Consider the following 18088-nt stretch of genomic DNA (forward strand, 5'->3'; position numbering starts at 1 on the left):
ATTATGATCAGGAATGCTTGAGAATTTTAAAAAAAAAAAAAACTTACTTTACGTGTAGCTGCAACGTCCTTTTGAGAGACCGGGGTTCTTGCAGTACCCAACTTCAGTCCTATAGTGACTCCAGCGCCTTTTGCATCAGGGTTTTTTGATGGGCACTGGCCTTTACTTTCTTCTAAATTAAACTTTCTTACTATTTTTTTGTATTTAAGAAAAAATAATTTCGGTATCTAATACTGCCAGATTTTAAATTAACTGGTATCTTCTCTAAACTCTGTATTCCGATTGATTGATTGATTCGGTTGATAGCTTGAAAAATAGAAATCAATTTACCTATGTAGGGGGAAGCAGGGTACCTTTAAATTAGGGCACATTGAAAATAAGGTTTTTGTCCTACTGTTAAATGGTATTGGACCTTACCGTGGTATAGTTGAACTCCGCAAGTAAATAGTAAAGTAAAATTTCATTACAATAGGGGTCAGTTCCCTTTAAGAAGAAAAAGCACTACTATTGTAAGGGTGCCTCAATTCAAAGGCTCTTTACTTTCCCATATTATAATTTCGTCTGTTTTATTTGAAAAATCAGTCAATAAAATCTTCTTATCTGTTTTTAATAGAAATCATATTATTCAAAACATCTTGCTGTTTTGAAAAATAATAAAGACATCTTCTTGTTGTTCTGTGTTCTTTTTGAGTTCAGGAATTTAAAAAGGAAAGTTTATTTATCTCAGTAACGAAGCAATGTATCACATTGGTGTCACAGGCCGATTAATAGAAAAAGAGTCTATTCCCTCTATTCTCTATTCATATTTTCATAGAATACCCTATTATCCCTATCTCTTCATTTTCCATGATATTTTTTTTATTCTTTTATTTTATTAATTAAATATTCTGTAATTATCGACTAGGATTAAATTACATAAATATAGTCTATATCTTTGAAAATTATTATAATGTGATTGCACTAGATTAAATGTACTAATTGCAAGATAACTCGTATAAAAAGTGTAATAAAAAATAATGATACGTTCTTCAACAGGTATTATGTTCAATTAAAATATATTTTCAATAAATTTTATTATATTTAAATATTTCAGTACTTACCATTACTGTACTTGCATGAGGTATTAATGAAGTTACGCTCCAAAAGTTGTATCAAGACATTTTTATAGCTAGTTAATGAAATATCCAAATAAATAAAACAAAAATATATCACTAAATATTTATTTATTTTACTGATACTAATAAAATATATTTATAATTATTATTTTTACATCTAATTTCACTGACTGATCGTATAACATTTTGTACAGAGCTGAAGAGTTACTTTCTCACGGGAATTAAAGTTATTATAGACAACAATTTTCTTTTTTATGAAAGTTAAAAATCATACAATAGTAAAAGTTCTACCAAAGACAGTTACAATGATATTTTTTCATGATACTTATGCTTTAAAAAATCGGATAAAGTAAAATATGGATGAAATTGATAAAAATTCCTTTTTCAATTTTTGAAAAATCTTTTTTTCTTCATCTACCTGTCTCACTCTTCTTTTCTTATAAAATAACCTACCACTTAAAATGCAGTCTGTGACTCTTTTATGGATTTTTTTTCATCTGTCTTTGCTGTTTTGAAACTTCATTATCTGCTAAGAAATCTACATGAACATGGGGCTAAAATAAAACAGAGCATAAATTTGTGCTTTTGAAAACAAAACATAAAAAAATAGAGTAAACCGGGGGAAGACCAAACAGAGATATGTTTTTTTTTTATAAAGTTAATAATATACGCCCGCATAACGATTTGTTTATTGTCGCTTCCTCGTTTTGTCTTTCTTTCTCTTTTTATTTACTTTTTTTTAATTCAGTTTTAGCACCTTTCGGATATTTTTTTCCTAAATTCGTTTTCGTCCTTTGTAGAATCCTCCCAAACTTGTTTCAAAGTTAAAGGTTTAAAATGAAAATCAGAGAGCTGCTTCACACGTAAACACTCGTTAAATGATCATTCACACTGATGATTAAGGACCTTATACGATAAATGCACTTTTTGGGGACAGAGCAACAAAAATGTGGTCAGGCGTAAACATGAAAATATTGCTAACAAGTTGCCTTAAAATTAAAACTGTGGTTAGTTCTGTTTTCCTGCGAGGATCATCTGAATCTCAGCACCGCTCTTGCCCTTGGTCTCGGGTACTTTCAGAGCCACGAAAGCCGTTCCTACGCCCATGCAAACCGCAAATATCCAGAAAGTTATGTCACTGCCGAAGTATAAGTTCATCATGCCGAAGCATTTGGTCACGATGAAGACAAGGGTCCAGTTGAGCATAACGGCAATTGATGAAGCCATACCCTTGACATCCGGACCGAATAGTTCTCCCATCATCATCCAGGGAATCGGACCGAATCTTTAAAGGAAAGGCAGAGGTTAGGTTTTCTGGTACCTAGGTCAGGTTAGGTTAGGTCAGGTTAGGTTTCTTACCCAAGGGAGAAGCTAACGATAAAGAGAACCAGGGAGATCAAAGGCAACCATCCAATAGCCGAAACGTCGTGTCCGCCATCTTTCAAGTTAAAGTAGATACCCAGCATAGTTAGGCAGGTACCCATGACGATGCTGCTCTGCATCAGAAGGATCCTCCTACCGGCTTTGTCAATCAACAGCGTCGACCCGAACGTCATGAACACCTGGACAACTCCAACGATGATGGTACACAGTGAAGCGTCAAAGGAACTGCCAGCGCTCTGGAATATCGGTTCGGTGTAGAAGATCACAGCGTTGATGCCTGAGATTTGCTGGAAGAGCATCAAGCAGAGGCAGATAATCAGGCCAGCCCGATTAGCGGGAATGTTCCACAAATCCCTCATTGAAGCCTTTCCTGCAGCAGCATCGACATCATTCTGAATGAGTTGTATAGCAGCTCGGGAGTTGCATTGCTTGCCCCAGAACCACTTAAGAGCTTGGACAGCATCATTCCTACGCTCCTTCTTCACCAAATGAACAGGGCTCTCGGGGATGAAGAACATCCCAACAATCAAAAGGGCTGGAGCTATGGCACATATTCCACTGAGGGTTCTCCAGTCAACAAAGGACCCCGCAGCATAGACCAGAAGGATACCCATGGTCAGGAAGAGCTGGAAGAATGAACCTAATGCCCCACGAATGGACGTCTCACCGATTTCGGAGATAAACATGGGCGCTACAACACATGCTGCACCAGTAGCGATTCCTGGTCAAAGACATCAGGTCAATTAATCAAGATCTTAAATTTTATGATCCCCAATTAGTAGGAAAGTAGGTTATTGCCAAGATAATCGGTTTACGAGCCTGATAAATCGAAACAATAGTAGGTGAAATAGTACCTGCAAAGATACGTCCAGCGTAGAGCATTCCAACGTTCGAGGCTGATATGATGAGACCCCAGCTGATAAGGAATGGTACTCCGAGAGCCATGTTAATGTATTTCCTCCCTATCATATCGGCCAGAATACCAGCAGGAATCGCCCCGAAGAACGCTCCAATGGCCAACAGGGATCCCACCCATGATTCTATTGAAAATAAATATTTGCTGTGAAAAGCACATTTACAGTAAACAGGGGGTTGTCTTGTCAATCCCATTGAGCATTCTCATGTTTGACGAGAAATGTAAGTAAGAATCTCGTGACCAACACTCAATATCATTGGTAAACGTAGATTGACTTATTGTAGGCGGGATTCTTAACACTAAACCTACCGAATATTTTTGGTAGTTTTTCGGTCAAATAACAAACCGCGTTAGGATTTAGGATACTCAACAAATTTGTCTTGGAAAAGAGCCAAGAATTAAAATTTAAACATTGAAAAATATATTACATACATATTTTAAGAAATTCATAATTTTCGATAGACATTGTACCGTTAATTTGTTTAAAGAGTCGTGTAAGGATGCATAAGCCCAGATTGGGTCCATCTAATAGGAGTATGAGAGTTTGGGCGTATCAGGAATGAGGGATAATGATTAGGGGATTACTACGATTAGGGAGTCTCATGTAACGGTTGGTAAGAACGCCAGTCAGCTCTTTGGCGATAAGATTCCTAACTAGACTTTCTCTCTTATGAATTTGAGTACCGCCTGGTGCAATCCGGAAACACGGAAGAAGGTTCCACATATCAAGGAAACGGGAGGATCTACCTGATGGCCTATAATAGGTTTAAGCAGATTTTTTCTACAGGACTAATAATATTAATAATAAGATTAGGATTGGTGCTTAAGAAACGGTCAAGTGTTGAACTTTGGACAAAGGAAACACGGATTTAGATTTGGAATAATCCTCCTTTATTACTACACAAACGACGTTTCGGAACTTTATTGACCCCCCTTTTCCCACTAGTTACTTGCATACCTGAAGAAGGAGCCATAGAGTTCCGAAACGTCGTTTGTGTAGTAATAAAGGAGGATGAGTCCAGGTCAAAATCCGTGTTTCCTTTATCCAAAGATTAGGATTCGTCTGAAAGGCTCTGACAATGTCCAAGAAAACGATGGATAGAAGTAGTGGACAGTGTCAATATACAGGTAGGGATGCTGAGGCGAAAGGATATGGCGGAGAGTCGCCAAGACTGAATACGGTTAGTCCAAAAGGTCTGGTCCCTTAAAGGGACGTTGCAACCACCTAAGTAAGATTAGGATTGGTAGGTTCCGCCGTTGACTAGTTGTTAAATTGATTGTTAAATGAACTTAACGCGCTACAGTTATGAAAGATATTATTCAAATTAGATCCTGGAGTCCCGGTCAAAATCCCAAATGCCAAAATCCCGAAATCCAAAATCCCGAACGCCAAAATCCCGAAAGTCAAAATCCCGAATTCTTAAAAGTGTCATAGCTACTCCCATGATTGGGAAATTATTTTAAACATTTTCATCCATATAATTTCATCCCTTTCAGGATTTTAAACATTCGGGATTTTGGCTTTCGGTATTTTGACCTTTTCGGGATTTTGACTTTCGGGATTTTGGCTTTGGGAATTTTGGCTTTCGGGATTTTGAGTGCCATCGAGATCCGAGTGATCGTTATGCAGAGGCTATATAACGAAAAACGGTTTTTGTAAGTAAGACAACCCTAATACAAGTCTAAGGTCTTGGAATCTTAAATAAAAAACCAATTTTAATGTTTTTTTCTTGAATCTAATGGATTATTTCCTTTTAATATTCGATCTTGATCGAAACTTTCCTAAAAATCTAGCCTGATAAGTCTTTAGAAAAGTTACGCCATATGGCTATAGGTCTTAAGTCTGCAGCTCGAACTTGGACCTATTACAAAATTATTGTATTTCGTAAAATCTTTTATGAAAATCTCTGTTTAGCAGTCCTAAAGACAGGTGAGTTATACAAGATTGAGTAAAGCGGTCTTCAGACTAGAGGTTTAGCCCAGTTCCCGAAGGTCACAAAATTCTAAATAGCGAGCAATTTTAATTATTTTTTATAACCTTAGAGGTCATTTATCTGTAATAATCCCCTCCTAAGATAAGTATTTCCGAAAAATCGTGATTGATAAGAAATTATAGCAGTTAAGCCATATGGTTAAGCCTTAAGTCTGAAGCACGTATAACCAAACCTAATGGGAAGTCACGAACCTGAGAGAGTAACAACCCCTTCTCCGTAAAAGCAAGATTGTTACGAAAACTCGCAAGGAGCCTCCGATAGGACGGACTTATCGAAAGCGACCTATGCTACGTTTCCGGAGCGAGTTGACGGAGAGTTTCCAGGACTGGAGGAGGTTAGTGCGAGAAGCCCGGTCCTTTAAAGGCACGTTGCAGCCACCTAAATGAGAAGTAAATCCTAAAAACGAAAAGATTGTCTAATCTGAACGGAAGGAACTGAAACGAAGTGCTGGCCTACATAAGTATACTACTGGGAAAGAGTTCTTATTTGGAGAGCTCTATAAAAATTGCAGTCGGTTTTCCTGATGGAAATTATCCGGAAGGCTATCTGGCTTGATACGAACAATCCCTAAATCTAGGCATATTAACGGGAAGGATACATAATAGGCCTAAACGCCTAAACTGCATAAACTGAAACCTAGATACAGACGGAAGGTTCGCTAAGATAGGAACCACTTCGAAAGAGGAATATAATGAATGGACACTAGTTGCGTTACGGCCATGAACCCTAATTTAATCTGGTCTACAGGAAACCTATACCTACATTATCCTGAACTACCACTTAGATTTAGTCTTAAGGAAAGCCTCAATCTACCTTAAACTAGTTAACCCTTTAACGACGAGACACTTTCTACGGACTGAAAATCAACAATAAAAATTAAACTGAGAAACATAATCAATGATAAGTCTTACATCTAACCTTGTAAAGCCCAACAGAGTCTGATTCGGTGTATTTTGTGCTTCTATGAACGATAGGGACAAAAATAGCTCAAAAATTTAAGTAATTATTCTGGCAATACCAATGAATAATAATTTTCGTTTTAATGAAAAATATTACGTATGAGTATTGTAGTTTTTATTGCCAAAAGGGTTTTGTTTTAAAAACAATTGGAAGTATAAAAAATAAATAAAATCAATTATGAATTTGAGAATTCAAAAATTCGCCATTTGTTAGCTTAAATATTTACTACATAGCAAAGAGCTAGAGACTTGCAAAAAATATTCTAGATTCCTTCAACTTTCTACTTTACCATAATGTACAGACATAAGAAAAAAATAACTTTAGGTAGTCAGGAAAAATTATTTTCTTTATGGAACACTGGTGTTCCAATCGTCCTTGGGTTAATCTAGTTTGAACTACGACTTGGAAAATGTTGTTAGGTTACTTCAGAGAAAATTGAGGCTAGATTAGGGAAACGGTGTCGTAAAGTGATACAAGTTGGACAATAATACAAGTTGCACAGGGCTTTTTTTTTAATAAATTTAGTACTTCATTTTTATTTGTATATTTTTAAAGCTTTAGTTTTATAATTTTGTTCCTCGTGCTTAAAAGCAAATTTTGAACTGTATATTAAGAAAAAAGCCATGTCCAACTTGTACCGGAAAATTGTCCAACTTGTAACACTAATTCCAACTTGTATCATTTTACCCTAGACGGTGCATTATATTACGTCATTATTACATGCTAAAATTGTCTAAGTCAGACATTCAGATCTTTGCACCGGGAGGGACTCGAACTCACAGCAACTGTGAGTCAAGCCGGGGATCGATCCGCCCAAGAGCCAACGATCTTACCTATTGCGCCACTGAGATCCCCGTAGTTTTGCTAAAAGGGCGTCAAATAGACTCAGGCTGATCCTAGTGAATATTTAGTCTGTTAAATTTGGCAGTAAAAATTTATTCTAAACTGTTATATTTTGAGGGCCAAGGATTATAGATTATACTACGTCCATTTCGAAAATTTCCTTTACGTAATCCGTAAGGTAGTATGAACTTTAGTTAGAGTTTATTAATTTATTAGGCAGTTTCTTTTCAATTTGTGTTATAACGACGAAGATTAGGATTAGCAAGATTGGCATTGACCTTAGCCGTAGATTCCTAAACGTTTCATCTCGACCGAATGACATAAAATAATATAATGCCCAATATAGACGGTAAACGATAGACAATACTGTTAAAGATAGGATTAGGAATCACACTTAATAAAACCCTTCGACGCTCAATAATCACGCATTAAGTGAATGAAAACAGCTAAAACCTTATCAAAAAAGCTATTGCTTTTTTATTGACCCACAGTGAGAAAGCTAAAGAATGGGAACACGAAGATCATCGATAAGATTTGATTTATTTTGATTAGCCTCAGACGCCACTGTCAACGACGAAAATAACATTATAAAGATAAAACTAATTATACAATGATCATCTTATCAATTTTTCTTATTAAATAATTTTGTGAGATGCATTGAGATGAGCATCTGTGACAAAACTTGTAATTTCCCGATAGATCTACTTGAACTCTGACTCCTTAGCCAACATTTTAATCTTATCGCCCTGTTGACTGATTTACAACTTATACACCCGATAGAGCTCTTACCTAAAAATCCAACCAGCATCATTCTTCAGCGAAATCAATTCCAATAAAATGTGAAATTCAACCTCAATGGAGCTCTTAATGCAATGAAGCAGCAATTGCCCATATTTGCCCGTTGATGGATTAATTTTCAACCACGTAAATTGTTGATTCGCAATACGCAAATGACTAGAGTGTCGAGCAAATTCAAATAGAAGCCACAGAGTAAACAATTTCATAACTAAAGTAAGATGGGACGCCATAAGGGATGGGATAGTGCAATTTGTTGCACTTCTTCTTGCATCCCACGTGAATTGCCATAAATAATTATGCTACTCAGTCTTCGGTGTATGTGCTAACAAACACACCTAGTATCATCAGTTTCGAGGGCATTTTTATCATATTTTACTCATACAGAGGCTTGGGTAGGGACAGAGTTGACAGCTGTATAGATAATGGATTAATGATTACCCAACCGAATATTGAATTACTCAAGTTTACAATGTCGCTTAAAATAAATTGTAAATGAATTGCTTTTAATACAATTAATGGCAAACATAAAATTTGTCATTTTTCAAAACTAAAACTGTTATACTCTGTTATACTGAAATGAAAAATAAAAAATAGATAAAATATAACAAAGAAGAAAAGAAAAGAAGAAAACCATACCAATATTAATTTTAACCATTTTAAATGTTAAATTTCGTCGATTGGATCAGCAAATGCAGTTAGCACAGTTGCTGATCCAACCAAAGATATAGTAATTATAATTTAGACGTGGCAGTGAATATCTTACAAAATGGCATGTTACTAGAGAATTACAATAGTAATTCTGTTGGTAAGCTTTTTGGATCATACACTGAAAAGCATAAAAGATCCTAAAGTATATAGATCACACACCATATAATAGTTCTCACAACATATTGATGAATTGTACAACAATCGTAGCGCGTTTTCCCCTACTGCCCCAGTTTCCCTTAATGAACATTGTTAAATTTCACGTCTTGTTTATTTTACTGTTTCCAAAAAGTAATGAATAATTACAATAAATAACTTGAGGTAATAATGAATAATTAACAAACTTTTAACTTTAGGGTTGTTATACTGATTATTCATGCGCACCTTGATCCTTAATAATACATGATACAATAATTACGCAATTAATATCATTTTGGAAACATGTGTTTTTACTGGTGATATGGCTTTTTGTCTTATCTTCTGTTTGTAAATATTGTTTTGGAAGTGTAAAATTTACCAGTTAATCCATATGTAATTAAGTTAATCCCATAGAATAATTCAGTTCCATCACACTCTCAGATTTGTTTTTTGGAGATTTAAATTCTTTGATAAAGCTTTAGTAAATCAGTCCATACGTTAAGATTAATATTTCACTTGATTTATCAAATGCTTCGCACAACTCAATATTTTATTTGTGTTCTTAATGGATTTGACCTATGGCTCTGTTAAGGAATTTATTTGTCTTTTTTGAGGCATTTCACAAGCTATTAAAATATTATATTATATGTATAATGGTACAAATTCAATAAAAACATAATGAAAAGAAATAATTGTTCGAAACTTGAGTCGTCCGACGAATGTAGGACGCCTTCTCCTAGTTACGATTAAGTTTTTTCACGGACCTAAATTTTATATTTCGGTTAGTGACTTTAAATTTTGTTTAATTATTTACTCCTCAAACAAATTTTGCGCTCATATCTTCGAAATTCGGCTGATTGTAAGTCAAAATGACATTGGAATCTGGTCAACGGTTTTTTTTTATTTAATCCTGTTTGAATTTAGGGGAAGTGGGGCATTTTTGAATTGAGCAGCTTTAAATATGGGTTTTTTTTAATGGAATTGGACCTTACCGTGATATAAATTAGCCCCACAAACCAATTGTAAAGATAAATTACGTTGTGATAATCCTTAAGAAAAAATAAGAGAAAAGGTCCAATTTGAAAAGCGTACGGCCTATACGACACATGTAAACCTTGTCGACGGCTGTATTCCACAAAACCAAATCCTTTTTCCCTTTGACACGTCCAATCCCCACCATCCCAAGGCGGGTGCTGAAGGCTGTTATATGGCGCTCTTGTTACTTATGCCAATTAACATCAGTACTTCAGTGAGTGAGCATCAGTTGCCGTGAACAGTTCACTCTCAGGAAGTTGAAATAAGGGTGGCAGCTTCAGTTCCACATTTACCCTCCATAAGTTTTTATTTTAATTTAGGTAGGCTCCATCTGGCTTTGAAATTTCAAAGGTACACCAATTCAAAGATGTCCCACTTCCCCTTATCTGCTTAAGAACAACAGACTTTTCTTTATGGTGGGTTTACATTTGATTTTGTATCCCAATTATGCAACAATAGTACTTCAATTGACGCTGCAGAAACTACATGTTTAGTAATAAAAAAAAATTGAATCCATCAATCGTCAGCGTTTGGAAGCTGTCAGTCGGATATTGATTTCGGCTAATGATCCGTAAGTATTTTTATTACTATTTCTTTCCTTTATTATTATTAACCACTATTGTTTTTCCTATTTTAGTTATACAGTAGTTTCTGTTCTATTTTTTTCATTAGAAATTCCTTATTTAAAATCATTCACTGTCAGAAAATAGCCCATTATGTTCTGATACGTCAAAAGAACAGTTTAACAACAAGCTTAGCAAGGATTTTCTTAAACTAATTGGCAAACTTAGACTGATTAATTTACAAGCGCGTAAAAATATCTATTGGTTCTGATACGCATTTTGACGTTGATGCCATTTTGACAGATATAGAACTGTTATACTACTGCCAAATAACTTTAGACGAACATTTGTGATATTTTGCTACGAGGATTACGGTTAAAGTCCCAATCTTAATCCCGACTTTTATATCTTCGGTTTATTAATTATACCTTTCACTTAGAAAAAATCAATCTTTATTTTTATCTATAAATTCGGGAATCTCTTCTTGTCAACTCTGTTGTGTAAGCAAGACGGGGGAATGTGTTAAAAGGGCTGTTGAATTAATATGAGAATGGGAGGAAAAATTACCTTGATCAGGTGTCAGAGCGAATGAATCATTGGCTTTGAGTTGATTAACCACAGGAGATGTCCATGCCAAGACGGTTCCAGCACTAACAGCACCAAGAGCCACTGAAATGTGGGAAGAAATCACAATTGTTCAATTGAGTTGCATAGAACGCGCATCATGCTGATTCGTTGCGATGCCAATTAAAAGCGAAAGAATGTCTTGAACTTGAACTATTAGACGCTTGACAAGCCTCCAAACTGTCGCCACATATTCAATATTGAAATTGGCGATGAGATGTTGAGATTTATGTAATGAGTGATCTCTATGCAAATGACACGGGATTTTTACATTCTTTCGCGAGTGAATATTTAATTTAGTCTAACTGTTAGAATAGTAGCAAAGGTTTCCTTTTTGCGCCGACGTGGTTCACCTTTTGAGGAAACAATTTATTGGCTAAAAGCTATCTCATAGATTTCTTTTTTTTGCCATAATGGAAATTGAATAAATTAATCTCTAGTGGCGATTTAATTCATAAATTACCTAATGTAGCTGCCACAAATTGCATGAGTTTGCGTGTTGTTCCAATTCCATCTTGGATGGGATCATAAAGCATTGGATTGGCACTACTGGGATCCTCCTCCTTCTGGCTCATATTCTGCAGTCATAGAAAAGTAATTATTATTATTGGTATATCCATCGAGCACTTTTGTTTTGGGTTATTTGCAGAGGGGAAAAACCATGAAATTTCCACTGAGAAAATCTTCTGACCTGCCAGAAGTGGACCATGGCTTTGGTCAGGGCTTTCGATGAGGACATTTTTCACTTGATCACTCGCGACAGATCACAAGAAATTGTTCTATTCTGCTTGATTTTCCGAAGGGAACTGATGCATTCGCAGATGGGATGCATTAGATAAAATTCACAGTGACGATTTGTGCTATAAAATTAGCCAAAGAGCAAAAGACGTAAGATGACTTGAAGTTGTTTTGGCAGAAGCAATTATGATGTGAGAAATTCATTCAATTGCTCGCTTAGTTTTTTATTGAACTATTTATTCTATTTTTAATAAGATTTCTCACTGATTAATGTATCAACATTTTTTTTTGCAATATCTAAGAATTGTGTAACAGATGCCAGAAATATGATCACATCAAATAATGTCGCATTACAGTGTATGCAATGCATTCTGCGCTGTGCAGACAACAAGTCCGAGTATTGTATCAGCTGGAATTTTTTCAACTTTACGCGTATATGCTCTAGTTTTATGAATTAAGCCTTTTAGGGATTAATTGCTTTATTCCAAGAGGTACGCAAAAATTCAGCAATAGGGAAGACCAGGACAGACTTAGCCAGCAAATGAACTTTCTATTGCATATAACTTCATTAAAAAAAATATTTCGACTTCTGTGTATAACATTCCTTCATATTACCAGATTTTCTGGATAGACGTTCTTTTCTTTTTGTTTTCAAATTTAATTGGAAAACGTGAGGTAGTTTCACATAGCGTAACTCTTTTACAAAACCCTTTTCTCAAATAAATATTTAACTGCTCCAAAACAAAGTATGTAAAATATTTTATTTTCCAAACCTCAGATCAACTAGACTTGAATCAGCCTCACCCTCTCCTATATTTTTTACACTATTTTTTTAAATTCTGCTTAAAATATTCCTTTTTTAATTTTATCCTGTCTTAATATTAATTGTGATAAAAAGTTAGAGAATACGGGGCACCTTCATACACACAGGGCTTTAAGAAATATTTTTTAAGCATTATAAATCACTAAACTATATTCTTTTTTAGAACCAAATACTTACGCAAAACATAAAAAATGCAAATCCAAAGAAACTACAAAAAGGTTAGTAAAAATACTGAAATAATGTTGTCCTGTGTGAAACTGTCCCACATTTTCGTATCATATTAAATATCTAACTCTATATATTATTATTATATATTTGTGTTAGGATAAAATTTATTTTTGGGATAACAAATTTTGTACTTTTTCTGTATTTAAGTTTTCCAGTTAGTTTTCTTATGATTTGACTGCTATTGATTGTTGCACCTGAATCTAGGCAAAGTAATTTTGCATTTTTTATATGCTTAAAGGACCCATATCTCCTATTTCACTAGACCGATTTAAATGCTCTGAGAATTTTGCAGAATTGATGAAGTTCGTATAACCGATACTAGAGGCGATGTAGTCTTATAGGGGAAAGTACTCTCCCTTCGAACGTTCATACCTTCGAATAATGTGAATTTCTTTTATTTTTCCTAAGAGACATAAACATAATTATCGCGTTATTATCAATAATTAATAATAGGCTAACAAATATTTAATACAAATGTGAATTCTCTTAGAAAAACTGAAAGAAATTCACATTTTTAGAAGGCATGAACGTTAGAAAGGAGAGTACTTTCCCCTACTTGTCAGTTAGAAGAGAACGATTTTTAAAAGACTTAAAATTGGGATATCTTTAGAATAAAACTGTACTTTTTAATACAATTGTTAATGGTAAAGCGTCTTGGTCCACAATGAGTGCGACATATGGGAGAGCCTGCATGTTTGAGACGCGGTGGATTAGTCTTTGATTATTTAAATAAATGCGACAAAAACACTAATCGAATTGGAAATCTTGCTTTAACCCTTTAAGGACAATTGGAACACCGATGTCCCATAAAGAAAATATTATTTTCTGACTACCTAAAGTTATTTTTTTCCTATGTTTGTACATAATTGTAAAGTAGAAGGTTGAAGAAATCTCGAACATTTTTTGCAAGTCTCTAGCTATTTGCTATGTAGTAAATATTTAACCTAAAAAATGAGGAATTTTTAAATTCTCAAATTCAGAATTGATTTTATTTATTTTTTATATTTCCAATTTTTTTAAGCAAAACCCTTTTGGCAATAAAAACTACAATACTCAAACGTAATATTTTTCATTAAAACGAAAAATATTATTCATTGGTATTGTCAGAAAAATTACTTAAATTTTAGGGCTATTTTAGTCCCTATCGTCCATAGAGGCACAAAATACACCGAATCAGACTCTGTTGGACTTTCCAAGGTTAGATATAAGACTTATCATTGATTATATTTCCCAGTTTAATTTTTATTGTTGATGTTTAGTTCTTAAAAAGTGTCTCGTCGTTAATGGGTTAAAGTCAAAACATATAAAAAGTGTCTTAAACATGCCGGCTCTCCCCTATGCACTTTAAAATAAAAAAGTCATTTTTTCAGGTCTCACTCTTACTTAACAGAGTGTACCTTTACATTCCGTTATCAAGAATAAAGTGATTTCTACTTTTCTAGTATATTTTTTTTAAATGCATTTTACTACTACAACGTTCTGATATAGGAGGGCGTGGGGTAGTTTTGTGGTGCATATTTTCAAATAGCCAATATTTAATTACCTTTACGCACTAGAGAAATTTGTGTCCATATTGAAACAAATACCCTACGTTTAAGTAGGATAAACTCTTTAATATGGACATAAATTTCTCTAGTGTGTAGAGGCCATAAGAGAGGTTAATCGATTTTAGTTATCTTGAATATGATTCATATTCGTGGAATTCACTGCAAATGAGTCTTGAAGAAAAATTCAGCAGCATGAAGCTGCCTCACGCTCCTCTCTATAAAGGTTTTAAAATCTTTAATAAGGGAAAGCCGGCTACCTTCCGATGACTTAAGCTTCGGACAGTTCATTTTTTTCTATAGGTTCTTAATGGATATTTTCATGGTTTTTTTCTCAAAATTTGAAGCGTTGGACTAGCTATTAAAATATATCATTATAATGTGTGAAATTTATTTAAAAAAAAATATAATGAAAAAATGAGTTGTTCGAAGCTTGAATCGTCCAAAAGTAGCGCGCTGTTCCCTATAACATTTTGATACCTAGTCGAATGCCTCAAATTTTCGAACAAGATCCATTAGTCAAATTCATTAGGAACATAGAAAAAAATTGAATTGTCCGAAGTTTGAGATGCTTCGCTGAGAAAAAAAGAGGGGGCGATTAAGTTTTTTCCTCATAACTTTAACACTTTTTAGGTGTAAAAATATATCAAAATTTTTTAATGTTAATTTTACACCTTTTTGAGGATAAAAGTAACCTGAAAAAGGGTAACTTTAACCCCCAATACACATAAAAAAGGTAATTTTACACCGATTTTGGTTCAATACTGCAGGGTAAAATTAACATTTTCGGAATGTTGTTTTAACTTTCTCGGATTTCTCTCAGTGTTGAGTCGCTTGAGTCGTGCGAAGGTAGCGCGCTTTCCCCTACATAGCGGTGTGATAACATTTTCCTTCCCATTGCGAAATCAAATGTGATTTCACCTTAAACTTCAAATTGACTTATCACACCTTCGTAAGCAGTCTGCTAAGTCTTTGACTGGTGTTGCTCATCTTTTAATTTGGTCGAGATCAAGCGTCCCAAAAATAGATCAACACACCCACCGAACGTCATGCCTTTGGCCCGAATATTTAATTGTTTGGTCACTCTTTTACCCCCAAATAACTTGGCGGCATTATTTTTTTCTCTCGGCGAAGAAATCTCACCATGTGACTCCAACAATAAATCCACAAAGAATTGGTGCTATTTTTGTGCTCATCGAACGATAATTTTTGCGATAAATTGAACACATAAACGCAATGATTTGCGTTTGAATCATTATTTATCTCTACTAAAAGCGGCGTTTAGCTGTTTTTGCCTATCTACTCGATATAATTAAATTTTATGGCGCTGAGGAAAAATTTCAGAAAGTCACTAATCATAATAGAGGTCACAGGTCATCGTGCTTCGAATTTCTAATTAATTTGCTTTGGTGATAATTTGCATTTTGGTGGCATTCCTATTCGTTTTATTGACTTGCATTGTGCGATGGGGGCGCCTGGTGGGACAATAGCCTTTGCGGAAGATGATTTTGTATGCAAGCAAATATTATAATGAATCACATTGGGAGAAAGTCATTGTTCTTTGGGTGTTCTTTCTCAGAGCCAAGAAGTATCATTGATAAATCAGAGACCTTCCAAGCTAATTGGCTAAGTCGTCTCAATTACAGAGCTACAATTGTGCGATGATACAAATGTAATTTCCGTCCGTTTTGAATTGGATAATTTCCCATTTGCTCTTGTGACGTTCGGTGTTTATTTTAATATTCAAAATTCAAAACACGCACTTTAGTACTGTTTTCATTTATGGGTCACTCATTTGGCGGAATTCTCAGTACTGTATATTCTAAATAAGTATCAACAAGATAGAGTTGTTTGTCGTCTTTTTGGGAAAAAAGGGGTGTGTTTGCTAGAGGTCACCCTCTTTTAAGACCTGCCTCAAGTCAATAAAATACCCCAATCAATATTTATCACGAATTTGCATTAACACGAAAGTCAGTGAAATTTGAAATGCCTGAGGAAAATGTCGCGAAGAGAAAGATAGAGAGTCGCTAAATTTAAATGCAAACAATCTGAAAGAATTGATGGAAAATTTCATGTTCTTGAGAATCAGTTTTGTTGTGTGAACTCTGCAACGACATGACAGTTTTTTTTCTATGATAACCACGCTAAATTCAACAACAAATAACATAGCAAAGTTCAGTTACAAATATAATCAATGAACGAAGTTTGAATCATATTCGTATCAATTCGGAAATTGTTACTTTTAATTCCAAATAAATAGAAAGTAACTGAAATAAAATGCTAAAAATAAATTGATTTTCATGATTTACGCATAAAATTTTATTACATTGAATGACATCAGCTAAAATTTGGAATATTTCTACTGAAATCTATAAATAAAGAAAAAATGCGAAATCTACAATTCTAATTATCTCGTATTTTAGTAAAATGTTCTGCATAAAAAAGATAAAAATTTAAATAAATGAAACATTTTTGTAAATTATATGGGCCATTTAAAATTCTGCATAATATTAAAAGCGAATTTCCTGATTAAAATTACCAGCATCAAACCTCAATATACCACCATTTTTGGAAGTTAAATTCAATATTTATTTATTTTTTTATATTTTATTAATATGGTTAGTCTACTGTCTTTTATATAGTATCATGGTGCACTTTAGGAATTATCAAAATAATAATTCTTCTCAAAAGAGCATAAAATGTAATAAAATTAAACAAGTAGGAGAAAGCACGCTAACTTTCGGACGAATCAAGCTTAAAACAATTTTTTTCAATATGTTTGTTTATTGAATTTGATCCATTATAATATTATAATTTGATAGCTAGTCCAGTGCCTCCAGTTTCCTGAAAAGAGCCATGGGTCAAATCCATTAAGAACATAGAAAAAAATTGAGTTCCCCGAAGCTTAAATCGTTTAAAGGTAGCGCGTTTTCCCCTAGAAGTTACAGTTACCCCGTAAGAATTTTACGAACATTAGTTCAAGTATTTGAGTACAGAGAATCGTCAGTCAGAGCAAATGACACTCATATCATCCAGTTTTCTCCGGAGTAGAGATTGGAAAAATTTCTGCCTTCACCCAGAATCGAACTGGAAACCTCTCGTAACCAACTGAGCTAGAGGCCATATACTCTGCTCGATATTCTACACGACCTTAACCAATTGCTTTGAGCAGTGCAATCGTTTACTCTCACAGTTACGATATTTGGGAACGTTAGGTTTCCTACAGACATTTCCTGTGATAAATTTTTAGGTACTGTACTGGAACCCCTAATATTGTAGACTTACTTTGCCATATGCCAGCAGTTTGGCAAATCAAATATGAAAATTTGTTTTTTGTTTAATTTGCCGCGGAAATTCTTCCGAATCGTCAGACCGGCACGAGATCGACAAATCCGTGCGAAAACAACAAATCTGTACAATTCTAACAAAAAATCGGCAGATCGTTACTCATGTGAACCGTGAGTGGCACAGTTATCTACCCCTTTGTCTTTAAAAAATTTGATTTTATAAAATAGGATTTACGTAAGGTAAAGTGCCTTCGAGTCGACAGGTTCCTCGACTCGACCGGTGGTCAATATTTAAATGTTTTATGATCAATTTCTTTAAAATTGTCACTGATTCGTATTTATTTTTGGAATAATTGACCTATTAATGATAGATCATACGCCAAATATTAATGGA

At 34.4% G+C, this 18088-nt stretch overlaps 1 protein-coding gene across 1 annotated transcript; it reads right to left on the reverse strand.

Moving 5' to 3' along the window:
* Window positions 1-1206: 1206 nt before the first annotated feature.
* On the reverse strand, window positions 1207-12052 carry LOC129798468 (facilitated trehalose transporter Tret1). Its single transcript, XM_055841619.1, has 6 exons — window positions 11766-12052; window positions 11538-11652; window positions 11018-11119; window positions 3353-3538; window positions 2475-3219; window positions 1207-2400 (listed from the first exon to the last, which is right to left on the reverse strand). The coding sequence occupies exons 1-6, from the start codon at window positions 11811-11813 to the stop codon at window positions 2124-2126; spliced, it is 1473 nt and encodes a 490-aa protein (XP_055697594.1). The 5' UTR covers window positions 11814-12052; the 3' UTR covers window positions 1207-2123.
* Between the last annotated feature and the right edge of the window lie 6036 nt (window positions 12053-18088).

Source organism: Phlebotomus papatasi, chromosome 1, assembly GCF_024763615.1.
Source record: "Phlebotomus papatasi isolate M1 chromosome 1, Ppap_2.1, whole genome shotgun sequence".
Taxonomy (NCBI): domain Eukaryota; kingdom Metazoa; phylum Arthropoda; class Insecta; order Diptera; family Psychodidae; genus Phlebotomus; species Phlebotomus papatasi.

What these genes read in the sequence shown, in the direction of transcription:
- LOC129798468 (XM_055841619.1), bottom strand. Translation starts at nt 11,813, where the DNA reads ATGTCCTCATCGAAAGCCCTGACCAAAGCCATGGTCCACTTCTGGCAG. An exon ending in ATTTGTGGCAGCTACATTAG is followed by an intron (nt 11,120 to 11,537) that starts GTAATTTATGAA and finishes CCCACATTTCAG; the next exon opens with TGGCTCTTGGTGCTGTTAGT. An exon ending in CGCTGGACGTATCTTTGCAG is followed by an intron (nt 3,220 to 3,352) that starts GTACTATTTCAC and finishes GTCTTTGACCAG; the next exon opens with GAATCGCTACTGGTGCAGCA.